A 27984-nucleotide genomic window follows, 5' to 3' on the forward strand; every position below is an offset into this window, starting at 1 on the left:
AGCTAGATCATAGGACAGATGAAATGATCAAGTAAAACTGGGACAGGGGTTTGGGTCCAGAAGCAGGGCTGGCTGCCTCCACAGAGCAGGGTGGGGGACTACAGGGGTGGTGGCTGGGGAGGGATTTGCCGAACCAGGGATCTCACCGATCTCTTGATTTCCAGTGGGTGGGCTTCATCTGGGGGGCTTCATGTGAAGAAGCAAATGAGTCAAAGAAGGCTGTGGATGGGGTCCCGGGCCCTCTGGGCGGCAGAGCACAGTCTGGGCTCAGTGGGTGCCTGAAACACCCATCCCTTTGACGGTCCCAACTTGCTCTGCCTGCCCCTCCCTGCTGACCACCCCAACCGGGGCCAAGAACCGAGGGTGTGCTGAGCCGACCACTCACAAATCTGCCTCCAACCTGAGCCTTGATACTGGTGTGCATGGAGGATAGAGTAGACCAGGCCCATGGCCAGGTAGAGGAGAGGAGAAGTGGTAAAACCAGACTCATTCAGGTTTTCTGGAGGACCAGGCCTCCCACTACGAGGGCAGGTAGAGAGGGGTTGGAAGGGGGCTGGGGCCATCCTCTGGGACCCATACAGAAAGAACGGTGCTGTGGGAGTAGCATGTGCAATGCAAGGCCAGGCCTCTGACTCTGCTCCACATATGACTCTCCCCAGCACCCTGTCTCCCATCTTGGGTACCTGGCCTGACCAGAATTTGCAGGCTATCTATCAGTCCCTGGGCTGTGACCGTGTCGAGATCAAGGTGGCCTATGTACATGGGGCCATGGTTCTGAAGTGGCATGCCTGGGACGTGACAAACCATGTCCCCCTTCTCCTGATGCAGCGGGAACTTCTGGCACTCACTGAGGCAGAGGTGGAGGGTAAGGGGGATGGCAAGCTGGGAAGGCTAACTGGGATGCGGTTCATGGGCTGGGTATTCCTTTCAAGGCCATGGGGTCTGTCCTGGTTTTGCAAAGGCATATGGAAAGTCAGTGATGTGGATGAACCTTTCTCTGTCTCCTGCCCCAGTGCCAGCTCCAGGGCTCCTTCCAGCGGCAGAGCCAGGAACAGGGCCTCCTATAGAGCTAGAGGCGACCCCGGCTCTGTGTCAACTGTCACCTGCGGTGTCAGAGCCAGCCTCCCCTCCGTCAGCTGTTCCAGAACTGCAACCCATGCTCCCATCTTCTGCATGTGTGCCGGGTGCTGAGCAGCAGTCAGCTGGACCACACTTTTTGCTGGAAAGTTTCACTCAGGCAACAGCCACAGAGCCCACCGCGGCCCCAGAGGCTTCCTGCCACCGCTGGGTCACCCCAAAGAACCAGCTGGGTGAGGAGAAGCCCGACCTCCTGGACTTCCCTCCCAGGCTGGTGGCAGAGCAGCTCACGTATATGGATGCGGTGAGCAGCTGGGCTCTCAGGGTGGGCCAGGGGCAGGCCTTCCTTCTGCTCTCACCTGCCCCACACCTGCCTTTCCCTGATGTGGACTCCTATGGTCTGGGACCAAATCTCAGCTCCACCACTTCCCAACCCTGTCAACCCATCAAGGCGCTTAGCCCCAAGCTTTCACTGTCCAGCTGCGGACTGTAGCGAGAGACCCTGATAAGCACTGATACGGAGGTACTAGGGAGAAGAAATGAGCCAGAATGGAGAGACCAATGGGCAGGCCCTGGTCCCGTGGGTGGAGGAGGGCAGCTCCCTGTGTTCAGTCAAGTCCATGGGTCACCCACTCATGTGCCTTGGAGGATGAGTACCCTCAGCATTGATTAGGCATCTGATGTGTCCATGAGGACAGGGCAGACGGAAGAACGTGTGGTTGCAGCTCCCGTGTGAGAATGTGCATCTGAAAGGGGGGGAAGGACCAGGGGGATGACCAGTTGGAGGTGGGTTGGACCACCTCGCAGTGCCACCAGGAGCTGGGAGTTCCTGAGCATGATCAGGGTGCCAATGCCCTCCTTCCTTCCCTTGCTCTGTTTGCTCCTGGGTCATTGTGGACTGGGTTCCCTCAGGGAAAAACAGTGGAATGAAATCCACGGTCTCCAACCAGGCTCAGGCCAGATTCTCAGCTCCCTGAGGTCCAGCTCTGACCTGTGACCCCTACGTAGGACATGAGTCTTGCATAGGAAATGGCTGGGTGAACCAAGGTCCGCCTGTTCTCTAGGAGCTGTTCAAGAAGCTGCTGCCCCATCAGTGCCTGGGCTCCGTCTGGTCCAAGCGCAACAAGCCTGGCAATGAGCACCTGGCACCCACAGTCCGGGCCACTGTCGCCCAGTTCAACGGTGTGGCCAGGTGTGTCATCACCACCTGCCTTGGCAACCCAAGCATGACAGCCCGGGACAGGGCCGTGGTGGTGGAGCACTGGATCAAGGTGGCCAAGGTATGCAACGGGAAGCCCAGCCGAGGTGCTCTCCTGAGTCTCGGGCACTGCTCTTCCCTTGATCAGGTCTCAGGGTGGAAGGCCCTGGTCTTTGCCCTAGGGACTGTGCAGTCCCTAGGCTCTTCCATCCAGGGGCATGCTGACCTCGCCTTGCATGGCCCCATGCTAGGATGCTCGGTTTCTGCCTGGCTCCTTCCTTGGAGTGAGGTAAAATCCTCCTCCTCCTCTGGGCCTCACGTGTGCCCTTCGGCAGGTCCCTGGACAGCGGCTTCCTCCAGCAGGAGCACTTTCCCCTGATGGGGACTGAAGCTTGAGAGCCAATAAGGTGCCAGCTCCACAAGTGACAGCCCATTCTCTTCCCTCCCCAGGCCTGTCAAACCCTGAGGAACTACTCCTCCTTACATGCCATCCTCTCGGCTCTGCAGAGTGTCTCCATTCACCGCCTCGAGAACACGTGGGGGAAGGTTTCCAGGTGAGTAGGCCTCTCTCCATGGAGGGACCAGGATGGACGAGGGAGCTCCCAGAGGCTTGTCCTCTTCCCCCTCAGGCAGCTTGGACCTTCTGGGAGGCGGCAAACCCCGACCACAGGACCTGGGCTGGTGGGTGCGTCTCTCAGCCTTCCTGGTGAGGAGGCCCCCACGCCTCCCGCTTTAGAAATCCGTTTTGCCAAATGTCCCACACGGGGCTGAGCTGCATTAAATCTCTTCACGTGTTTCCTTGACAGCCACTAAGCTCTCTGCCCATTTGAACCCCAAATTGACCCAAACAGCGTTTCTCAATGAATATGGGAAGGGAGGCCCAGGACGAGCCACATGAGAGCTCCCTCCCATGTCCTACAAAGACCTTAGTGCTCAGAGGACCCCAGAAGAAACCCTCAACCAGGCAGGTTGACACTCTGGGGTTCTCAAAGAAAAGGCACTCGCACTCAACCCTGCCACATTATTCGTCCATTGATCCTGCCTCCCTCGCCTCTCTTCAGGAAGCCATTGAGGATCTTTCAAAAGCTGTGCAGCAAGGACACCGCACAGGGCAGGAACCTGCTCATCAAGGTAGCCTGGAAGGTGCAGGTCTGGAAAGAGAGGAGGGGTGGGAGGGAACAGGGTCCTGCGAGGATGAAGTCAGGAATGGTCTGAAGCATTCCTTGGGGAGGGGAAGCCTTTGGCATGAATGTGGTGACAGCCTAGGTGAGGATGCCGTTGGCGGCGAGGGGGCAAGCAGGTGGTGTCCAAGCAGACTCCCTAGCCTAGACACCCTCTCTCTCTGTGTCGACAGCTGGTCCAGGTGGGGGCCTCTACAAACCTGGAGAGCCCAGAGGACAGACCTGTGCTCAGTGATGGGGTTGGGCTGGGTTGAGGGCCACAACCATGATGAGAGTAATAGGATCCTGAGTCCTCAGGAGACCATGGGAGATAGGTGGAGTTGTCACGTTTCCCGATGAGAAAACAGGCTCGGGAGGCCAGGCTGCAAGCTCAAGGTCACACATGGAGTGAATGTTGGAGTGAGATTGTTCTGGAATCACTCACGGCCTGCTTCTGGATAATGGGGCCTCAGGATCAGTATGAGTTAGGTCAGATGTCTAGGTTCTGACGTCCAAGATGGTGGGGGCAAGTGGCCTGAGGGTATGATGGTCTCAAGGAACTTGTCCTTGGCCCTGCAGGAGCGACCATCCAATAGATTTGCCACCCTGGTGATGGCCCTCCGGGGAGCCCAGAAGAGGATGCAGAAGAAGGTGAGTGTGCCTGAGGCCCAGGGCCTCCAAAGTCAGAGGAGGAGGAGGGCTCCTCCCTGAGGGCTGGAAGCCTCCCAAAAAGGAAAGATCAGGAAGGGGGGGGGGTCCTTCCCACTCCAGCTGCGGCTCCTGGGGCCACAGCTTCTACAATTCTTATTTCAAAAGAACCAGGAGGAGGGTCCAGAAAGGTCCATAGAGAATGGGTTTTGCGGGTGGGGAGGGACCGACCTAGTGTTCCATTCCCTGGCATTTTTGAAAAGCAGGCCCTGAAGGTGATGAGGAGGAGTCTGATGTTCTGGGAGGGGGAGGGGAAAGGGAACCCGTGGGGGGAGGCTGCTAAGGGTCCTAGGCTGCTCCACGTGAGCCCATGGGGTGGGCTAGGAGGCTGGAGCGTTTTCAGTGGAGGGTCCCTGTGGACACCAGCGAGCAGGGACTCATCCCAACCCTCCCCCTCATGACACAGGGTGTCGTGCCTTTCCTTGGCACTTTCCTCACCGAGCTGGTGATGTTAGATACCGCCATGGAGGACTATCTGGAGGTGGGTGAGCCTGAGGATTGTGGGGGAGGGACCAGAATCCGGAGGTTTGGGAGCAGAGCGCCCCTGTACTGAGCCCTGAGCTCTCAGGACTCGGCAAACCTCCCCTTATGACAGCCTCACGGCTACCCTGTGAGCCTGGGGGCTGTTGCCCATCTCAGGGATGAGCGAGGTGAGGCTGCAGTTAGGCCACGGCTCCCGGTGCCGAAGACTGGTGAAGCAGCAGAGCTTCCTGAAGGCAAAGCTGCGTGAGGTCTGTCTGAGTGGACCTCAGCCTCCCCCGGTGAGTTTGCCCGTGGGGGGAGAATGAAGTCAGGACCCTCCACGTCAGCAAGCACCTCAGTAGCCGCAGCAGCCCCTTCCTGCCTGAGGCTTTGGCCCCCCTACTGTCTTCCGAGAGGGTGGTGCTGCAGGGTCCCGACCTGTAGCCAGTCCATCTGCCCCATGTCCTCCTTTCTCTGGACCCCAGAGCCTGGCCTAGATCCCAGGCCCACTATCTGTGTATGCACGGCCCCCTCACGGGTCCTGGCCATGGTGCAGCATGAGAAGGGATGGGAATCAAGTGCTCCTAAGAACCAGGGGCCTCATTCTGATGGACTTTGTCTGCATTCCAGGGGAATGAGATCAACCACTACAAAAGAAATAAGGTAAGCATATGTGGCGCTTCCCGCAGGGAAGGGTAGGGAGTGGGCCTCAGAGATGTCCCTGGGAAGAACATTGCTTGGCTCCATCCCCTCCACCTCACATTTCCTGGGATCCCTTGAGAAGAAAGCAGTGCAAGACCCATCCCATTAGGAGATGGGGACAGACACATGGCATCCAGGAGAACTTCCCGGAGGAGAGGCTACTGATATTCACCTCTGAGAACAGGTGGAGACCGGATGAATCTCTAGGCTGGAGGGTGGCCATGTGTGCCAGGACCTGGGATGGGTCCCCGGTCCTGCTGCTCAACCCTCACCAGGCCCTGCAGCTCCCCCCCCACCCCAGGCTCCCTATGCATCCTGTGCTTCTCTGTCTGCTCAGGAATACCAAGTCATGACGGACATCATGCTGCTCCAGGTGGCTGCCGAGAATTACACCCTAGAGCCCGAGGATCCTTTTTGGGCCTGGTTCCAGGCTATGGAGTCGCTCAGCGAGGCTGAGAGGTGAGGCCCATCAGGAGCTGGGTCGGTGAGGTTCGGGGTGGACTCTTTCTGCTGGCCACTCCTGGGATCCTCCTTCCCTGGGCAGCCTCAGGCCTTGTTGCCGGGGCGCCAGACTCCAGCTGTGGGCAAACACTGGCAGGGACTCTTGAATGGAAGCTCCTGGGCAACTCACAGGTGTCCCTCTGTCCTTAGCTACACCCTGTCCTGCCAGCTGGAGCCCCGGTCCTAGCTGGTCAGCAGCACTCAAGAAGGAGAAGAACTGGCCGCAGTCAACCTCAGGGCTGAGCAAGTGTCCAGTGGCCCTGCAGGGATTCCTCAGCAGCTGCATCCTTGCGCCCATTTTCTCCACACCCCTTCCCCCCATCTATGTCCTTATGTAGGGGCACCATTTAGTTGTTTTAAATAGTACCGTGATAGATTTGCATGTTAGGAGATTAAAGCCCTTGTTTTGTTTTAGAGCCCATGTGTGTGGTTTGGGTCTTTTACTTCCTGCAGTAATGGAAAACTTGCACAGACTCTCATATTCGTTCCTGACCTAGGAAATCTCCCAGAGTCATCAGCTACTGTACGTGGGAGGAAGGAGAAGTGCCAGCCCTTCTCCCTAGCCACTGGAGGGCACCCCAAAATCCCCCTTACTCAGAGCATGGGTCCATTTCAGTCAATGAATTTGGGCAAACAGCAGAGACAGCCCCTCAGAACTCCTGAGATTTAGAGGTTGCAGGGACTTTCCCAGGAATAGCAACAACCACTGAAAGTGGGAGTCTTTAAGACTTCTCTGCCCCAGAACTCCTTCCTGCCCCAGGACTGGGGTTGCCTTTCTCCGCTCTAAGGCCAGGAAGACTGTGTCCTGCTTCTTCCATTGAGATGCTTTTTTAGTTTTGTGTTTGGTTTTGGAACTTGTCGTATTGTAGTTCAATCTCTGGAACTGCATCAGCACCTAGTGGGGAAAAACACGGAAGGAGATCAAATCCTGCGTGTGAAGGGGACAAAGCCAGAGGAAGATAATTTGCAGATGGACTCAGGGCAGGCAGGACTTTCCAGCCTCAGTCTCCCCGTTGGCCGTTTACCAAGTTTGGAATCTTTCTGGGATTCTTGTCAATGATCTCTAGATTCCCTTTCCTGCTTGTTTTGTGTGTTGGGAGAAGATGGGAGGGGTACTGTAAAGGGCACACCTGAGCCTGGTTCCATGAACATCTATGCTGACCTAGGAGCCAGGATTTCCAGCCTTCGTGCATCTCCTTATGCGGTTCTTCTGAAGCAGCAGTTCCCTCCAGGCCCGAGGCTCTGGGTCAGATGCACAATAGCTACTGTTCCCTGGCTGGCATCTGATGGATCAGGGATGGGTTCTCTCTTGCCAGGATAATGGGAATTTTTTTTTTAATTTTTTATTATGTTTTGTTATTCCCCATACAGTACATCATTAGTTTTTGATGTAGTGTTCCATGATTCATTGTTTGCGTATAACACCCAGTGCTCCATGCAATACGTGCCCTCCTTAATACCCAGCACCGGCCTAGCCCAATCCCCCACCCCCTCCCCTCTGAAACCCTCAGTTTGTTTCCCAGAGTCCATAGGGGAAGACTTTTTTAAACAAACACAATTTGATGAGTTTTGACACATGTATATACCCATGATAATGAACATAGTCATCATTCTCAAAAAATTCCCTGATGCCCTTACAATCCTTCCCTCCCCCAACCGTCCCGTCACCAGGTAATCACTGGTCTACTTTCTGTCTGTCTGTCTGTCTGTTTGTTGGTTTATTTTTATGCAACGGTGCTCTTTATTTTTTTATTTAAATCCAATTAATTAACATATAATGTATTATTTGTTTCAGAGGTAGAGGCCAGTGATTCATCAGTCTCATATAATACACAGTGCTCATTACATCACGTGCCCTCCTTAATGCCCAGCACCCGGTTACCCCATCCCCCACCACCTCCCCTCCAGCAACCCTCAGTTTGTTTCCTATGATTAAGAGCCTCTTATGGCCTGTCTCCCTCTCTCTCATCTTGTTGTATTTTTCCTCTCTTCCCCATGATCCTCTGTTTTGTTTCTTTAATTCCACGTATGCATGAGATCATATGATAATTGTCTTTCTCTGATTAATATATTTTGCTTAGCGTAATCCCTCCAGTTCCATCTACATCATTGCAAATGGCAAGATTTCAATTTTTTGATGGCTGAGTAGTATTCCATTATACATACCACGTATATACATTCCATTCCATATATACCACATCTTCTTTATCCATTCATCTGTCAATGGACATCTGGGCTCTTTCCATAGTTTGGCTGGTGTGGACATTGCTGCTATAAACATTGGGATGCAGGTGCCCCTTCGGGTCACTATATTTGTATCTTTGGGATAAATACCTAGTAGTGCAATTGCTGGGTCATAGGGAAGTTCTGTTTTTAACTTTTTGAGGAACCTCCAAATTCTTCTCCAGAATTAGGTACCAGTTTCCACTCCCGCCAACAGGGCAAGAGGGTTCCCCTTTCTCCTCATCCTTGCCAACATCTGTCATTTCCTGACTTGTTAATGAGGTGGTATCTCATTATGATTTTGATTTGTATTTCCCAAGTGATATGGAACATTTTTTCATGTGTCTGTTGTCCATTTGTATGTTTTCTTTGGAGAATGTCTATCCGCGTCTTCTGCCCATTTCTTGCTTGGATTATTTATTCTTTGGGTGTTGAATTTGATAAGTTCTTTATAGATTTTGGATATTAGCCCTTTATCTGATTAAGACATTTGCAGATATCTTCTCCCATTCCGTGGGCTGCCTCTTAGTTTTTTTGACTGTTTCCTTGGCTGTGCAGAAGCTTTTTATCTTGATGAAGTCCCACAAGTTCATTTTTTCTTTTGTTTCCCTTGCCTTTGGAGATGTGTCATGAAAAAGGTTGCTGTCCTAGAGGTTGCTGCCTATGCTCTCCTCTAGGATTCTGATGGATTCCTGTCTCACACTTAGGTCTTTCATCCATTTGGAGTTTATCTTTGTGTATGGTGTGAGAGAGTGGTCAAGTTTCATTCTTTTGCATGTAGCTGTCCAATTTTCCCAACACCATTTGTTGAAGAGAGCGTCTTTTTTCCATTGGGTATTCAGTCCTGCTTTGTGGAAGATAAATTGACCATAGAGTCGAGGGTCCACTTCTGGATTCTCTGTTCTGTTCCATTGATCTATGTGTCTGTTTTTGTGCCGGTACCATACTGTCTTGATGATTACAGCTTTGTAATATAGCTTGAAGTCTGGAATCATGATGCCTCCAGCTTTGGATTTCTTTTTCAATATTACTTTTGCTATTTGGGGTCTTTTCTGGTTCCATACAAGTTTTAGGATTGTTTGCTCTGGGTCTATGGAAAATGCTGATGGTATTTTGATAGGGATTGTGTTGAATGTGTAGATTGCTTTGGGTAACATAGACATTTTAACAATATTTGTTCTTCCAATCCATGAGCATGGAATGTTTTTCCATTTCTTTGTGTCTTCCTCGATTTCTTTCATAAGGTTCTATAATTTTCAGAGTACAGACCCTTTACCTCTTTGGTTCTGTTTATTCCTAGGTAATTTAATGGGTTTTTTGGGCAACTGTAAATGGGATCGATGCCTTCTCTTTCATCTGCCTCATTCTTAGTGTATCAAAATGCAACTGACTTCTGTGCACTGATTTCATATCCTGCCACTTTGCTGAATTCCTGTATGAGTCCTAGCAATTTTTGGGTGGAGTCTTTGGGACTTTCTCCATAGAGTACCTTGTTTGACTTCTTCTTTGCCAGTTTGGATGTCTTTTCTTTCTGTTGTCTGATTGCTGAGGCGAGGACTTCCAGTACTATGTGGAACAACAGTAGTGAGAGTGGACAGCCTTGTCATGTTCCTGACCTTATGGGAAAAGCTCTCAGATTTTCACCATTGAGGATGATATTTGCCATGGGTTTTTCATATGTGGCTTTTATGATGCTGAGGCATGTTCCCTCTATCCCTACACAGCAGAGAGTTTTTATCAAGAAAAGATTTTGTATTTTCTTAAATGCTTTTTCTGCATCAATTGAGAGGATCGTATTGTTCTTGACCTTTCTTTTATTAATGTGGTGTATCACATTGATTGATTTGCAGATGTTGAACCATCCTTGCAGCCCAGGAACAAATCCTAAATGGTCACGGTGAATTATCCTTTTAATGTACTGTTGGATCCTATTAGCTAGTATCTTGGTGAGAATTTTTGCATCGATGTTCATCAGGAATATTGGTCTGTAATTCTCCTTTTTGGTGGGGTCTTTGGTTTGGGGATCAAGGTAGTGCTGGCCTCATAGAAAGAGTTTGGAAGTTTTCCTTCCATTCCTATTTTTTGAAACAGCTTCAGGAGAATAAGTTATTAATGCTTCTTTATATGTTTGGTTTCCGCTGGTAGGCCATCTGGTCCTGGACTCTTGTTTGTTGGGAGATTCTTAATTACTGCTTCAATTTCTTTGCTGATTATGGGTCTGTTCAGGTTTTCTATTTCTTCCTGTTTCAGTTTTGGTAGTTTATATGTTTCTGGGAATGCATCCATTTCTTCCAGATTGCCAAGTTTGTTGGCACATAATTGCTCATAATATGTTCTTATAATTGTTTGTATTTCTTCAGTGTTGGTTGTGATCTCTCCTCTTTCGTTTGTGATTTTGAGTCCTTTCTCTTTTCTTTTGGATAAGTCTGGCTAGGGTTTATCAATCTTATTCTTTCAAAGAATGAGCTCCTAGTTTTGTTGATCTGTTCTACTGTTCTTTTGATTTCTATATCATTGATTTCTGTTCTAATCTTTGTTATTTCTCTTCTCCTGCTGGCTTTAGGCTTTATTTGCTGGGTTTTTTCCCCATCTCCTTTAGGAGTAAGGTTAGGATGTGTATTTGAGAATTTTCTTGTTTCTTGAGAAAGATCGGTATTGCTATATACTTCCCTCTTAGGACTACCTTTGCTGCATTCCAAAGGTTCTGAACTGTCGTGTTTTCATTTTCATTTGCTTCCATTTTTTTTTTAATTCTTTAATTTTCTGCTTGGCGCCTTCATTCTTCAGTAAGATGTTCTTTAAGCTGGGGCGCCTGGGTGGCACAGCGGTTAAGCGTCTGCCTTCGGCTCAGGGCGTGATCCCGGCGTTATGGGATCGAGCCCCACATCAGGCTCCTCTGCTATGAGCCTGGTTCTTCCTCTCCCACTCCCCCTGGTTGTGTTCCCTCTCTCGCTGGCTGTCTCTGTCTCTGTCGAATAAATAAATAAAATCTTAAAAAAAAAAATATGTTCTTTAAGCTCCATGTATTTGTGGTCTTCCAAATTTTTTCTTATGGTTGACTTTAAGTTTTACAGCATTGTGGGGGCGCCTGGGTGGCACAGCTGTTAAGCGTCTGCCTTCGGCTCAGGACGTGATCCCGGCGTTATGGGATCGAGCTCCACATCAGGCTCCTCCATTATGAGCCTGCTTCTTCCTCTCCCACTCCCCCTGCTTGTGTTCCCTCTCTCGCTGGCTGTCTCTGTCTCTGTCGAATAAATAAATAAAATCTTAAGAAAAAAGAAAAAAAAAGCTTTACATTATTGTGGTCTGAAAATATGTAGGGAACCATCCCAGTCTTTTGGTACCTGTTGAGACCTGATTTGTGACCCAGTATGTGATCTATTCTGGAGAATGTTCCATGTGCACTTGAGAAGAATGTGCATTCTGCTCCTTTAGGATGAAGTGCTCTGAATATATCTCTAAAGTCCATCTGGTCCAGTGTGTCATCCAAAGCCCTTGTTTTTTGATGCAAAGAGTGAGATCTTGTTGATTGTTGATCTTCTGCTTAGATCATCTGTCCATTGCTCTTTGCAAACTGAAGGGTAAGAAATCAGAGAAAGACAAACCTTATGAGACTCTTGACTCTGGGAAACAACCTGAGGGTTGCGGAAGGGGAGTTGGGTGGGCGGATGGGGTAACTGGGTGATGGGCATTAAGGAGGGCACGTGATGTAATGAGCACTGGGTATTATATGCAACTGATGAATCACTAAACTTCACCTCTGAAACATATACTATACATTAATTTAAAAAAAAAGCAGGTAGATAGAGCAATGGAACAGAAGAGAGAGCCCCCAAATAAATTCACACATACATGGATAAATGATCTTTGATGAGGGTGCCAAGAGTACACAATGAGGAAAGGATAGTCTCTTTAACAATCAACAGAATGAAAAGGCAGTCTATAGAATGGGAGAATCCAATTGCAAACCTTGTATCAGAAAAGAGACTAGGGGCCCTGGGTGGCTCAGCTGATTAAGCATCCAACTCTTGATTTCAGCTTAGGGCATGATCTCAGGGTTATGAGTTCAAGCCCTGCTTTGGGCTCCATACTCATTTTGGATTCTGCTTGAGATTCTCTACCTTGTCCTCTGCCCCACCTACTACTTGCTCACTCTCTCTCTAAAAAATAAAATCTTTAAAAAATAAAAAAGAGGCTAATATCCAAAATATATAAGAAACTGCTACTAATCATTAAAATAAAAGTATTTAATCCAGGGGCGCCTGAATAACTCAGTTGGTTAAGCATCTGCTTTCTGCTCAGGTGATGATCCCGGAGTCTTGGAATCAAGCCCCACATCAGGCTCCCTGCTCAGCAGAGTCTGCTTCTCCCTCTGGCCCTCCCTCCTCTTGTGCTTTCTCTCTCTCTCTCAAAATAAATGAATCTTTTAAGAAAGTGTTTCACCCAACATAAAAATGGGCTAAATATTTCAATAGACATTTTTCCAATGAAGAAATACAAATGGCTGACAGACATATGAAAAGCAGCTCAGCATCATTAATCATCAGAGAAATCCAAATCAAAGGACAATATCATGTCACCTGTTAGGATGGTTTATATATATGTTGGTAAGAAAATGGAAATTTGAACATTCATATACTGTTAGTGAGAATGTAAAATGGTACAGCCATTATGGAAAACAGTACTGAGTTTCCTCAGATAATTGCAAATAGAACCACCATATGATCCAGTAATCACATATCTAGGGATACATCCAAAGGAAATGAAATCAGTAGATGACCCTAGTATTTGTTATGATAGTCACCAACTCCTGTGTCGTGTTGAATTCAGAGGAAATAATTTTATCTTCCATCACTATTATGTTAACTATAAACTGTAAGTGTCCTTCATCAAGTTGACAAAGTCTTTCTTAATTCTTATTTTGCTGAGAGTTTTTAAAATCTTGAATGTATGTTGAATTGTCCTAAGTGCTTTTTCTGTATCTGCTGAAATGATCAAGATTCTTCTTCTTCAGTCCATTGACTTGGGAATTACTGTATCAGTTTCCCATTGCTGTAACCAATTACCACAAATGTATTGCCTTCAAACCTCATAAATATAGTGTCTTACACTTCTGCAGGTTAGAGTCTCATATGGGCCTCACTGGACTAAAATAAATACGTCTGTAGGGTGTTCCTTTTTGGAGGCGCTGGGAGAGAATCTGGTTCCTGGCTTTTTCTAGCTTCTAGAGGTTGTCTACACTCCCTGCTTAGTTGCCCCTTCCACCTCTAATGCCAGCAATAGCTGACTGACTGCCCCACATCCTAGTGGACTCTTCTGCTGCACTTCCACTTTTCATGACCTTGTGACCACTTGGATAATCCAGGATCATCTCCTGATTTTAATGTGAGCTGATTGGCAACCTAATTCCATCTGCAACTTTAATTCCCCTTCCCCATGTAAGGCAACATGCGGGCAGATTCCAAGGATTAGAACATGGACATTTGTGGGGGGCATCATTCTGCTAGAGCTGGTACCCAGGGCTGAGTGTCAAGGAGCAGGGACATATATGAATGCAGGAGCCCATCTCCCCATGGTGCCTAGGGAGAGAATAAGAGGGACTTAGGGTTGCCCCTTTCTGGAATCTCAGGGAGCAGAGCTCTTGAGCATCTATACACGACCTGTGCCCCTCTCATTGTGCTCCTCACTTTCTGCACAGATGAGAGCTGAACTTTTCTGGGTGGAAGATTTGTGGGGGGCCCCTCATTCAGCTCTGGTCCACTCCCTCATTCACCCAACTCACTGTTCTACTTGTCCCTCCCCCGTGCCAGGGTCTGTGGTCCAGGTGGGGTTGACTCAGCCACCCTCAGTGTCCAAGGGCCAAGGAGAGATGGCCACCAGCACGTGCACTAGGGGAGCAGCTCAGCTTCAGCAACACCTGGGCTTTGTTGCCAAACTCCTGACCCCCAGATTTGCAATTGCCTCTCAGAAGAGCTTCCTGGGCTCCAGGTCAGGCAGCCAGGCTTCTTGATCTCTGGGCTTCAACCTGGAAAAGAGGCTGATTATTACTGCTTAGTGTGGGACAGCAGCTTGATGCCTACATTGTCCTCAAGGCCCACAGGGAAGTGAGATAAAAACCTGTTGGCTGTCTGTACCTTCTCACTGTCCAGAGTTATTGCTGTCATTTTGTGGCCAAGTGGCTGCTGCTGAGTTCTGGAGTAGTGTAATGGGGGCCGTCCTTTCTCCTCTGGTTCTCTGATACTGTGTGGTTGATGCACCCCCATTTCTAAGATCCTGGGTATGGTTTGCTGACCCAGCTGTCCACAATTTCTGGAGCTTTTGGTCAGATCACTCAGTCCTGCACTGGAAGTATTGGTGTGGATTATTATGTTAGTGACTGGAACCAGCTTTGCTCTGGGAAAAAAATGCAGAGTCCCTCTTCTTCCCTTGAAAGTTCTGCTTCCCTCCAATTTCCTGATACTATATGTGTACACCCAAACAACAGACCCAATCAACCCTTGGGTCCAGTATCAGGCAGAGGTTAACTGGCGTGTGCCAAAGAGGGCTGGGTGGTCCCTCCCATTCCTCAGAGTGGAGCACCCACAAGATGTGCTTAGCTCTCTCTCCCTGTCCTTGAGGCCTTCCCTATTTTGTCCCCCAATCAGGAATGGTGGAGAGCAACACAGGATGAGGTGAAGGGGATCCCCCTGACTGCCACAGTGGAAAGTGGGTTGGTCTTGGCTGATCTGTCATGGTCTTTGGTCCTTCTGCTGTTCTTTTTTTTTTTTTTTTAAAGATTTTATTTATTTATTTGAGAGAGAGATAGGCAGCGAGAGAGGGAACACAAGCAGGGGGAGTGGGAGAGGAAGAAGCAGGCTCCCAGCAGAGGAGCCCGATGTGGGACTTGATCCCGGAACGCCGGGATCACGCCCTGAGCCGAAGGCAGACGCTTAACGACTGCGGTACCCAGGGGCCCCTTCTGCTGTTCTGAATCTGGAACAAGTTCTCTCTGAGGTTGGGTTCCCTCTGGATCCCCCTCTACAGTGATCTACAATGGAGGAAGAAGCTGTGGAGGTCACTTCACTGAGTGCAAGGCTGTGGAAGAGGCTGCAGTCTTAAGAGGAGGCTCCTGGGCAGTGAAGAGACCCCACTCTGGGAGGAGGGGATAGTGGACAGGTGGATGGGCATGCAACTCTCTCTCCAAGGTCCCCTTCTGTATGTACATCTGGCCCTAACACAGCAGGAGGAGTTGTGGGCCTGCCTTGCCACAAACCCCTGGGGTACATCGGCTGTGGGAGGCCATCAAGGGGAGGGGAAGGATCTGCATGACTTCCCTGTCCTCCCTTTGAGTGGGGCAAGTAGGTAAAATCGACTTTGGGCCCCACAGGAAGCAGAACTCAAAGGGTCTTTCCATCACAGCCTCGTCCTCTTTCCTCCCCACTCCTCTCACTCTCTGCTCAGGTGATTTGTTGACAGTGGATCAGGGGAGGCCCTGCCACTTCCTTCTTATAGACATCATATGACCTCAGACTCACCATCCCTGTGTCTCTTTCCATTTCAGGGCCCTGGGCACAGTCTACACCGTCTCGGGAATCTCAGTGTCGGGGTCTCCTGGACAGAGAGGTGCTGTGTCTCGCACTGGGCTCGCAGTGCGTCATTGGACTTTGGCACAGGATGAATGCTGTCCTCAAAACTGTGACCCTCTGAAGCCCCCGCACTTAGCTTCCTCTGGTGTTCTGGTGATGCATGCTGCTTCAGTTAGTTGTGAAAAGTCCTATTCAACGGAAAACTGAGTATATTTAGAATGATGTGTTCATTGCATAGATCGATGTAAGAAGTGACCTCTAAGGATTCATGTGTGAGTTCTTTTCTCTAGGAAATTGTCTTGATGACTCATCCCATGTCTTCCGTGACTGTAGGATTAACCATGCTTTTTTGCCTCAATTTGGACAAGTCACTTAACTCCTTTGCAGGTAGGCTGCATGCAGAGGTGACCAAACTTATTTTACAAGTTTGGACTAAATGAACAAATGCATTGACTGCTTAGGACATGTGGAAGACCCCTGAGGGTGGGTCTTTGGAAAAACCCTGAGAGACCGTGTGGTCAACCTGGCCGGGAGGGCAGTGACACCGCAGTGCTACTATGTATCCTACATCCTCTAGATTCCAGGAGAGACATCCAGCTGTAGCCACCCATGTTTTAAGAAAAAGTGGCAGGGAAAAAGACAAAATGTCAGACACAAAAGAAAGAACTGAGAAAATAATGCCCATAACATAGGTTGACTGGGGTTGACTGTGACAATGGAGAGAGACAGCTGTGACAAGACAAGGATCTCAGAGCTGCAGAGAGGCGCATGCCTCTCTGAGTGATCATGATTTGCTCAGAGGACATGACCCAGTAATGTGAGACTAGGCTGTCAGTAGGCCACCAACCAACATTTAGTGAAGGGTAGCATGACAGATACATCCCAAGATCTTACATGAATACAACTTCTCTCTCTCCTCACAAATGCCCCCTTGAGGAATGACTGTTAGTCCTGTTTTCGACATGAGGAGACGTCTCCTAGAAATGTTTTTTGATCCTGCTGTGTGTCATGTGGTGTGAATGGCAGAGCGAGGCATGGTGCAGACCATGCAGATTCAGATCCTGCACCCTCCCCACTGCAACGTGTTGTCCTCACTGCACTGTCTCTGGAGAATCTCTGTCCCGTTCACCAGGTGCAAGGAGGTAAGTGCAGGATTACTGGTAAGAACTTCACATTCTCTCCCTCCATGGATCCTAATTATTCTTGGGAAGATATACATAAAATAACCACACAATAAAAAGGTCAACTAATAGGAGATCCCTGAAAAAGATGACCTGGGCACAGCTCTAGTCAGGGAGATTTTGGGAGGTTCTCTGGAAGAGGGGCTGACTGAACCCCTATCTGAGGAATGCATTCAGGGTAACTTGGGGTGCAGCCTGGGTAGTGGCTGGAGTGGGCAGTGGAGGAGGAGGTGATGCCTGCAGAAAGAACATCGTATGGATGGAATCAGGAGGCGATGAGGAAAGTTTGAGGACGAGGCGATGGGAGGTCAATGTGACTGGAGCTGTTTCGCAGTCAACAGACAACTCGTAACCAACCAAGCAAACCGCATGCTGCCTAGACACAGCTCAGTGCGGTCAACTCAAAGCCACAGTAATGCTGTCGTGAGGCTCAGACTTCCACTGTGACATGAGGCCCAGCGAGAAGCCGAGTCCTTCCCAACCCGTCTGCTGCACACACGTCAGTGTGATGTACGTGTCTGGAGTGGTCTCCAGGCAAACAGGATGATGAAAATCAGCTACTTCCTCTTGACTGCTCTAGCGAGGCCTTGGGCAATTTGGAGCAATTTTACATGTATTTTTTTTTATTTTTTTTTAAAGATTTTATTTATTTGACAGAGAGAGAGACAGCGAGAGAGGGAACACAAGCAGGAGGAGTGGGAGAGGAAGAAGCAGGCCTCCCGCCAAGCAGGGAGCCCGATGCGGGGCTCGATCCCAGGCCCCTGGGATAATGACCTGAGCCGAAGGCAGACGCTTAACGACTGAGCCCCCCCCTCCCCCGGTGCCTGTACATATATTTTAAAGATACAGTGTGGATTTAGAATGATAGGCAGCTTTACACCATATCTTGGAATCTCTGTATATCTTCATGTTTTCTTTCTGTATAGTACAAGACTTATCAAGATAAGTAAAATATACATGGCCAAAGATAATTGATTTTATTCCCAAATAACTTTCTCTATGACTGTGAAGATGAATTAAGTAAATTTACAAGTTCAAGAAATCATACATATATTAAATATCCAAACTCTACCATTACAAAATTGTGCATATGATAAGCTTTAGTTTTTTTTAAGTTGGAGGAAGAATATAACAACAAAGCCCTGTTTAATGACCTAAATTCAACCTGAGGATCTGGTTGGTCACTATTATCCAGAGGTGCCACGTCATATTATTCAGTATACGATTTTAAGAAAATTCTTTTATTTTTTTAAAATTTAATTCCTCTTAAAGTGACGCTCTATTTTGAAGTTGAGTTTCATGTCTGTGACCTAACAGTGTGCACACAACTGCATGAGGAGTCTCTCTGAGACACAGTTTACGTTGAACTGTGATTCCTGCAAACACCTGAGGATAATCAGTCATGGACTGTGGCTTGAGTATGACTATGATGTGGTGAGTGACTTTAGTGCAAATGGCAGCTTAAAGACCTCCAAAAATTCTCTCCTCAAAAAAAAATCAATGAGGAAACTGGCAAAAATTGCCACCAACATCTTAAGAACTCTGGAAATAAACTCAAACTTGCAGCAGTAGAGGGAATGTTGATACTGGTGGAAGAGGGAGGAAAAAAAACAGGTGAGTCTCAGTCAGAACCATGAGTTTTGTGCTGTTTTAACATGGCCTAGTCCCATCCCCTGCCCTGTGGCTGCAGAGTAGCTCAGAAAACTAAAGCCCATGTTCACAGTGAAAGACAGCAATGCGGCAGCCACTGGAGAGAACAGAATGGGTCCGGAGCTCCCTCAAAACCTCATTTCTAGAGAATTACCACTAATGGGTCTGAGGGATGTCTGCAAGACCCTACTTGTTTGACTGTTTGTGTTTAATCTCACTTGGAGCTTGCCCAGAACAAAAAGCCTTTTCCCAGCATAATTGTCAAAAAAGAAATTATAGGCAGTTGCTTAACTTGTGGTTGGTTGGTTAAAGTGATAGATATTAGTTGGAGCAAACAATAGAGTAATAGAAAGCTTAAAAGGACCACCAAAAAATGAGATTTCCATGAGGGGATCTGAAAAGTTCTGACTTATTCTTACGAATCTAGAACACTGTAAGCATACCCAGGAGAGACCCTAGAAGGCCCTTAGCTCTCCCCCTGCCTGACCTGGATGTTCTGCACAAGCAACAATGAAGGTTTTCAGCTACCAGCTGAATTTTGAAGATACGATTCAACATGCTCACGAAGCCCTTCGACAAAGACTGAATGACTTAGTTCTAGGCTGTTCGTGAGATCTCTCTCCGGCCAATAGCTGACCGCCATAGAGCTGAGCAGGGACTACAGTGGTCACACGTGACAAAGAATACAGACTTTGGAGAATTAGTTCATTAAAGTCACTAATGAGAAAGCAATGACAAAAAATAGCAAAGCCAACAAATCCTAGGGAAGAGTGAGAATCCAATTTCTAGAGTTGTCATATGATATTATTTTAAATAACCAATTTACAGTCCCCCTCCCCAGTAACAAGATACCTGCAGGGAAACCAGAAGTCTGACTGTGCAGAAAAAAGTTGGCATACCAGGGCCAAGTGTGCTTTCCTATGACAGGCCTGCTTGTCAGACTGACCCTGTCTGAAGTCTGGGAACTTGGAATCAAGAGGGTCCCCACCATTCTCTGGTAAGTGTGGCTTGCTGTGCCTAGACTGTTGGTGCAAACCCTGTGGTTTATGCAGCACATATCTTTGCTGATAGAACTCTGAAATTCAGGTATGTGCGAGGCAGAGGGTGCCTAAATGACCAGTTCCCACTAAAAACCTCTGAGTACAAAGTCTCTAATGAGCTTTCCTGGAAGATGTTTCACACTTTATTGCTGGAGGAATGAAGTGTACCTTTGTGATGCCACTGGAGCAGTTCTCTTGAAAGCTTGTGGCTGGTTTTCTCTGAACCTCCCATGCACCTTTCCCTTTGCTTATTTTGCTTAGTGTGCTTTCACTGTAATAAATCACAACTATCAGGATGGCTATATACTGAGTTCAGTTAGTCTTTCTAGAGGGACGGATGTTGGAGGTGCTCTTGGGCTGTCCCCCACACATAAGCTGATATACAAGGAGAAAAAAGCAATGAATACACACTGTCCCTAAGCAAAGTCCAGACACTGGACTTACGAGACAGATACTTTGTATCAGCTCTTTTAAGTATATGTAAAGAATTAAGGGAAATGATATTTAAAGAACTAAAACATAGTATGAGACTTATATCTCTCCAAGTAGAGAATAACAATAAAAAAGATGTGAATTATAAAAGAGAAACAGATATTCTGGAGTTGAAAAGTATAGTAACAACTGAAAATGTCACTAAAGGGGCTTGTATTCACTTCCTAGGACCGCTGTAAGAAATTACTACACTCTACATGGGCTAAAACAATAGAAATTTACTCTTTCACACGTCTGAAGGCTGGAAATCTGAAGTCAAGCTATAACTTAGGCTCTGTTTCCTATTGAAAGAGCTAGAGAACTATCTTTCCTTGCCCCTTGCTATCTTTTGGTAGTTTCTGGAAATTCATGGCTTTCCTTGGATTGCATCTGCATCACTCTAAACCCTGCCTCTGTCATCACATGGTGGCTTTCTCCCCTCTGTGTCTGTGTGTCCAAACCTCCCTGCTCTTATAAGGACAGCAGCCATTCAATCAGGGCACACTCTAATCCAGTGTAACCTTATCTTGATTATATCTGCAAAGACCTTATTTCCAAATAAGGATACTTTCACAGGTACTGTGGGGTACAACTTTAATGTATAATTTGGGGAGACACAAAGCCACAACAAAGCTGAACAACAGATTTGAGCAGGAAAAAGACAAAAATTTGAAGATAGATTAATAGAGATCCAGTCTGATGAACAGTGAGTTAAAAAATATGGATGGGAGAAAAAAATAGCAGAGCCTCGCGGACCTGTATAATACAATAAGCATGCCAACATATGCACAAAGAAAAGTCCCCAGAAAAATAAAAGACAGGGAATGAAATATAAAATAAGTAAAAGATAAAATAAATAAAAGAGAGGGACAGTGAAGATATGTGAAGGAACAATAGCCAAAATCTCACCAAATTTCATGAGAAACATTAATAAAAATATTCAAGAAGTTCAAAAAAGTCCAAGCAGGATAAACCCACCTCATAAGAAAATTGTTCAAGGCCAAAGACAAAGAGAAAATCATGAAAGCAACTAATCATTCACAAAGGCTCCTCAATTTTATGGCTAATTTTCATCAGAAACCAGAGGCCAGAAGGCAGTGGGATGACATGAAAAGTGCCAAAAGACAGAAACTGTCAGCCAAGAGCTCTGCATCTAGCAGATGTCTTTCAGTAATAAAGGAGACATTGAGACATTCCCAGATAGCATCTGAGAGAACCCACTGCTTTCACAAGGCCTACAAAGAAATACTAAGGGTCCTTCAAGCTGAAATGAAAAGACAACAGAGTAACTTAATTCTACATGAAGAAATAAAGAGCTGCATAGGTTAATATACAAGAAAGTGTAAATATATAAGTATGTATATGTTGGCTAATGAATTTAAATAAAAAATATAAAAGTATGTAAGATGTGTATAATTGTAAACAATGTATTATTTTCTCCTGATTTAAAAGGCACCACCTGAAGTCAATATTATAAACATGCTGACGAGCACACAGTGTATAAAGATATAATTTGTATGACCATGGCAATAAGGGGAGGGTGTGCATTGAATCTACATGAAGGTAGTTTCTATATGCCATGGAAATTAATCTGGTATTAATCCAATTAGAATGTTATAATTTAAGGTGTTAATTATAATCTGAGGGAAGCTACTAAGAACATAACCCAGAATATATAGCAAAAGAAGCACCATGGAAATGTATTCGGTACGCTAGAACATAACATAAAAAACCGGTAATGGAGGACTATTAGAAAAGAGATGACATATACAGCCAAAAAAACCAAACCAAAACAAAAAACAGATACCAATGCTACCTGATTAGTAATGAAATATTCATGGATTATATACTCCAATTCAGAGGCAGATATTGGCAGAATGGATTTAAAAAAACCCTATAATCTCTATTTGCTGCCTATGAGGGAGTCACGCTTTAAGTCTAAGACAGAGAGGTTGAAAATAAAAGGAAAATAAATGCTAAGCAAGTAGTAACCAAAAGAGAACGAGACTGGCTTTGATAATATAAGACAAACTTTTATGACATTTTTCTTCTAGAAAAAAAAAGGACATTTTATAATGACAAAAGGGCCCATCCTTCGAGATTATGAACGTTTTACAAGAGAACTCCAAAATACATAAAACAAACTGACAAAAATGAAGAGAAACAGACCCCTCAACAATAACAATTGGAGACTTCAATATTCAACTTCCAATAATGAAAAGTCATTTCTTGTGATGCTCACAGGGTGGGAGGAGTAGGGGCTGAGATCCATATTTCATGGTGCAGGTACTGAAATTTAGAGATTAAGTGACTTTCTCAGAGTTGCAGCTCAACTGCAACTGAATGATGGTTCTGAGTCAGGGGATACAGACGGTTCCCTGGAGATAGAGATCCCTGATCACCTGAATACGAGATCAGGTCCTGGACACCTGAATTGAGCCCTTTCCTCACTCCCTTGCTCATATCCTCTTGCCCCAAGGTTTCTGCAGGCAGACACCTGGTATGTCAAGGAGGTGCCTCACCAAGAGGATGGCTCAAATCCTGACCCAACTCCTGGCTCTGTGTTTCAATCCCTGACTCAAAATACATTGTCTTTCCTCCAAATGAAGAACAACCCTTGATGGAGTGGGGGGATCTGAGCATGTCTCCATCTCCCCTCACTTGCCCCCAGCACTTGATTCTATCTGCTGCCTTTCAGTGAGACTCCCTGGTGGTCAGGTGATCACCCTGAATGACCAGTAGTCTGCTTGCCTCCCAACTGGCTCAGAACCCAGGACATTCTAAACCAACTGCCCACGTGACAGTTGCCCAAAGAACTAGCTTCGTCTTCAACTGACCAAACTTGGATGATGAGCAGTTCATTAACTAGGAGAGGGGTCTGCCAGGCTGGACTTTTGTGGCTTAGTGGATGAAATCTACATACCTCCCGTGTCTCCCTATCTGACCCACCCTCTGAGCAGCCACTATGGAAGGCATGGCTGAGAGCAGGAAGTAGCCACACTGGCCCTTGAGTATGCACCTTCCCTGCTCACTCCTTCCTTTCCAACATCCAGTGTCTTTTGTACAAACCACAGTCTTTCTTCTTGAATCTAATTACTGATTTTACTCCCATGCCACCTTCAATGGAGTAGTTAGTGGGGGTGATATTTGTGGCCCTACCATGTTGTTTGGTCAGATGCCCATTTCAATGTGGCTGAACCACTGTGGGCACAGCCAGCAGAACAGTGGACAGCCAGCAGATCTTCTTAAACACAAATAGTTATATTGTGAATCCCGTGTTTGAATCCCTTATGATCTTTTTCTTTTTATAACCTGAGCCACAATCCTAGAAAACATACTGAAAATAGAACTGTTGATATGCAGCTGAGAGAAGACCCTGGGAGCACATTCATTCATTCCTATGCTGCACTTCTGTTCTATGAGCAAAGAGGGGTATTATGATCTGTGATGGGGCTGTGATTTTATGAGGATGAGACAATGTAGAAAGGCAGCACAGCACAGGGACGGAGAGAGAGAGAGAGAGCATGAGAGCTGGTGTCTGGTGGCTGGTATCAACTCATGCTAGAAGACACATGTACCTGGGAAAGTTACTTAACCCCTTTGTCCCTGGTTCCCTGTTCTGCGGCATGAGGCCTATTTACTAGTATTCCCTTACGAAGCTTAATATAAGACAGTCCAGACAGCGCCTGGAGAAAATGACCGGTGCTGCGTAAGTGCTACGTAAGTGTTCCAGCATTAACTGTCTGCAAGAATAAGCAAGGAATACAGGAGTGGCTGCCTCCGGAGAGGAAACTCGAACAGATACAGGGCAGGGGAGGGTGCAAGGTGACATTTCAGCCCTCACATGGGCATGATGCTTTACAGCTCATGGAGAGTATCTGTCATCATTTCCTGTCATCCCCCATCATCCTCATGGGTTATGCAGGGTAGGTGCTGTGACCCCTGTTTTGTGATTCATGGCTCTAAATTGTAGAGATTTTAAATGATGCCTGGAGTCACAAGGCTGATGACAGATCTGAGATAGGAAAGTAGTTGTTTCCTTGGGGACAGAGATCCCTGAACAACCCCTACGGCCTCCCCTGAGTCCTCCAGATCATGTGCTGGACTTCTGAACCAAGGGCTACCCTCCCTCCATTCCCCAAATTTTCCTGCCCCAAAGTTGCTCTCAGGACATAGAAGGTGCTGGAGCCAAGAGAAGGGCACATGCCTCCACCCAAACATTTCAATCTCTGACCCAAAAGCTATGATATTTTCCTGAAAGGAAGTCCCTTAACAGGTCGGGGGAAAATCCCTCCTCTTCCCACGTCATCACACATCAGCTGCCTCAAGGCAGACCGACGGTGTGACCAGTGGGCTGCTTGACTCCTATGTGGCCCAGAGCCCAGGATTTTCCAAGCCAACTTGCACATATAACTCCTCTCTAATGAATCAGCTTGGCCTTCAAGAACCAACCCTGGATGAACCACTAGCTAATGAGGAAAGTGACCTGATGGACTGGTGCTTTGCTGGTTTAATAGATGAAGCTGACATGTCCTCCACTGTCTTCTGACCACTGATCTGAGCAATAGCCTGAGCAGGCAGAGCCTACACTCTGAGTGTGCACTTCCCGCTCCCCAAACTCTGAAGTCTCTGTAGACTCCTCACCCTTCTCTAGACCTTGCAGTTGCAGGGAGAGAGTTTCTTCCCTCTGCCACCAAATGTTCATTCCACCAACCCAATGGCATTGTCCCTTCTCACCACTGTCCCAGGCAGCACCCAAACACCCAGTAATCCTGTTCACATCAACCAATGGAAATCACTCCATGAAATCCCAGTTTCATTCCTTTATAAAAACTCTGTGGATTTATAGACCGCTGATGTTTGGTTTTGGATCTTGACATCTACGTTCAGAAGAGTTAACCTGTGATTTCCCTTTACTGTGATGTCTATTGCTAGGTGGCATCCAAATTCTCCTGATCTGATGAAAGCAGTGTAGGTGTGTTCCCTCTGCATATGTTCTCTGGAAGAGGATGTCGGAGAGTGGCATCACTTCTAAAACACTTTGTAGAAATCAGAGGAAACGATCTGTGCCTGAGTTTGTTTTGTAGAAAAAAATAGTTTTACATTTGTTTTTTAATTGATGTTTACTTTACATATTGTAAAGTCCCCGAATCTTAAATGTCTAGCTTTATGGTTTCCTGTAATATAAATGCATCTGTTGCCAACACCAATGTGACACACAGAGCATCTCCAGGACCCTGGCAGCCTCCTATAGAAGGACTTAAGAATAATATCTAACTTATTAGGTTACATGAATAAAATCATCTACTCCATGTATAGTCTAGGCACGACGATTACACATAATTAGCTCAGAAAGAGTGTGGCAGCGTCCTTGGAAGGTAGTTATGTTGCCTGTATGTACTATTACCACCACCCTGTCTCCGCTTTTGTGGCCGCATGCATCAGCGGTCACCCCAGTGTTTGGTTGGTTTTCCTGCGGTGCCAACAAGGAAGTTAGGGAAGCAACGGAGAACATGTGCACTCGTTTGCTTTACCATTTTCATCCCAAGCGCCCTGCACTCACATTTCCTCTTCCTGTTCTTCTTTGCCCCAATTTGCTTTGTCTTTTCCTTCTTTTGAGTCCATTACAAAAAATTTGTTAACAACTGAAAGGAAGACAAGAATCAGGCATAACCAGAGCCGCCCAGGGCAGGTAACCATTAAGTGGAGGATGCTGAGAGCAGATCCAGAATTCCCGGGGCCCCCCCAGCAGGGACCCTTCCGACTCCCAGCCCAGCTCCTGGCTGGGGCCATTCAGGGCTGCTCAGCAGGAGTCCGTGGTACAGACCCAGCGTAAGGAGCCAGAGCAACACTAAGAATGTGAATGAGGTAGGCTGCAGGAGGTTTTATAGACATTGATCCAAGGACCTTAAGTGCCTGTATGAGACCACATACTACAGGATGAGAATTATAAAGAGGGAATGGGGGAAGAGCTACAAAGAGGAGCTTATAGATAGCAAAAACAAAGTGAAAAGAGAGGAAAGAGGAAATAAATTGCATGCACAGTTTTGCTCCCTGCATGTAATCCTGTGCATGGATAATTGTAGGAGTGGGGAGGAGGAAGCCTTGGGAAAGGACGGGGACAGTCAGGGTTGGGGTGAGAACTTGGACCCACTGCTCCTGGCAGGATAAAGGCCGACCTGGGGATGACTCTGTCTTCACCTCTGCAATGAGGGAATGGGTCTCTGTGATCTGCAACATATTTTTCCAGCCTTCAAATTTCATAACTGTGACCATGAATGAACTCCTGTGTCATCTTGTCCTTACAAGAAGGCAGTCACTATCCGCATGCATTTCTGTGTGTGATGTTGCCTTCCTCAGTACTCATGACTCAGTACTCCCCTTCCACTTCTCTCCACTATTTAGTGTTCATCGTCCTTCTCCGTGTCAGCCTCTACCAGCCATGTTATTTTAAAATATGGGGACACCGGAGGAATGATCATGGGTACACTGCCAACCTCCCTCATCAATCAATTGATCAATTAACCAATCCATCCAAACCCAGGGGGCACCTGTAATGGGACTGGGGTTTTGTTGGGCCCTATGGGAGAGAATGGCAATGAGTTCCACATACTACCTGTCCTGTGCCTGGGGTAATTGCAGTTACTTGAAGATCGTTCTCAAAAAATCCCATAGGTTTCCTAGCCCCCTAGAGAGCATGAACATGAAATCAGAAGTAAGCTAACTTGTCTAAATTCCCTTAGTCTATACGTGGGGCAACAGGGGCTCTACAGCTGATGCGATCACATAAACACACAGTACCTGCCACAGTTTGCCCTGAACCTTGGAAGGACTGGGAGGGTGGGCTTTGGGCAGGCCTGGGGTAGGCATGACCAAGGTGTGGGGGGCAGGGCCAATGTGTGGCTGAGGCAGTGGGTTCTGAGAGGAGCACCGACTCCCTGCCCTGCTGTCCAGAGAGAGGTCGTGTCCTGTGGCCAATGCCAGGTGACCAGGTCAGCAGGGCTGTAAAAGCTGGTGTGTGAAATGGGCCCAGCAGCTCCTCATACAGTCCTCTAGAATCCCTGCCGGCCATGGAGGGTCTCCAGGGCAGCTGCACATGGGCCTCTTTCAGATGGAAGCACATTCACAGTTCAGACTTGGGTGAGGTATGGAGGCTGGGATGAGCTAAAGGACATTGGAGCATATGCATAATTGCAGAGGAAAGGTTCTTCAACTCACCTAGCTATGGAAGTGGCCTTTAAGGAGGAGCAAACAGGACAGGAACATAATGTTACTAGTCCTGTACGTTAAAAGGGAGAGAGTTGACCTCTCATCTACCTCCTGGCTCATGCTAGAACTTTGTATCCAGATTCAAGTGTCTGTTGGGTCGCACAGGATTACATCCATCAAGGTTAATAACAAGAAAGATACCAAAATCCCAAGAGGTGCTAATGAAACAGAACCTAAGCTTTGACATCTGGCAGTGGGAAAGAGAAGGAAGTACAGGTTTCAGGGGAAAGAATTTTTTTTTTTTTAAAGATTTTATTTATTTATTCGACAGAGATAGAGACCGCCAGCGAGAGAGGGAACACAAGCAGGGGGAGTGGGAGAGGAAGAAGCAGGCTCATAGCAGAGCAGCCTGATGTGGGGCTCGATCCCATAACGCCGGGATCACGCCCTGAGCCGAAGGCAGACGCTTAACCGCTGTGCCACCCAGGCGCCCCCATGGGAAAGAATTTTTAAATAGGAAAGCAAAAATGATTGCAAACACAGCACACCTGATGCCTATGGACTCCATTCCTCTTACTAATATGTCATTAAAATATGAAATGAACAAATTAGACTTGTACATATATTTCCCTACCCCTTCTGCTTTCCTATCCACCTTCCTCAGTCTCCAGAGCAGCAGGTGCAACCCAACTGTACCCGGAACCCTCTTGCATTGCTTCCTACCTGAGTGTTGTTCCCTACCTGGAGAGTCATCCTCCTCACTGCTGGAATCTTGAATGCTCTCCACAAGAAAATCTATAGACACCCAAATATGATATATAGAAACACATCAATTAG

General features: G+C 47.2%; 2 protein-coding genes across 22 annotated transcripts in view; one reads left to right on the top strand and one right to left on the bottom strand.

The window, feature by feature from the left end:
- The first annotated feature begins 543 nt into the window (after positions 1 to 543).
- LOC130543861 (ral guanine nucleotide dissociation stimulator-like) lies at positions 544 to 6224 on the top strand. The gene is made up of 9 exons (XM_057312880.1): positions 544 to 865; positions 1014 to 1381; positions 2142 to 2357; positions 2726 to 2829; positions 3337 to 3406; positions 4015 to 4086; positions 4550 to 5268; positions 5645 to 5766; positions 5959 to 6224. Exons 1-7 carry the CDS (start codon positions 613 to 615, stop codon positions 4694 to 4696), a joined length of 1230 nt encoding a protein of 409 aa, XP_057168863.1. The 5' UTR covers positions 544 to 612; the 3' UTR covers positions 4697 to 5268; positions 5645 to 5766; positions 5959 to 6224.
- A 377-nt stretch (positions 6225 to 6601) lies between these two features.
- LOC125281950 (ral guanine nucleotide dissociation stimulator-like) overlaps positions 6602 to 27984 on the bottom strand; it is a 210109-nt gene continuing 188726 nt past the window's right edge. For 16 of the 21 annotated variants that reach the window (XM_057312898.1, XM_057312888.1, XM_057312886.1 and 13 more), the window contains one exon: positions 7526 to 27942. Coding sequence is in view for 1 of the 21 variants with exons in the window: in XM_057312903.1 (XP_057168886.1) it covers positions 11576 to 11605; positions 27889 to 27942 (84 nt within the window). In the remaining 20 variants the exon portion in view is untranslated. Of the gene's footprint in view, positions 6704 to 7525; positions 27943 to 27984 lie in introns of those variants that run through there. The other 5 variants (XM_057312890.1, XM_057312903.1, XM_057312896.1 and 2 more) reach the window with 5 other exon arrangements.

Source organism: Ursus arctos, unplaced genomic scaffold (assembly GCF_023065955.2).
Source record: "Ursus arctos isolate Adak ecotype North America unplaced genomic scaffold, UrsArc2.0 scaffold_16, whole genome shotgun sequence".
NCBI classification, from domain to species: domain Eukaryota; kingdom Metazoa; phylum Chordata; class Mammalia; order Carnivora; family Ursidae; genus Ursus; species Ursus arctos.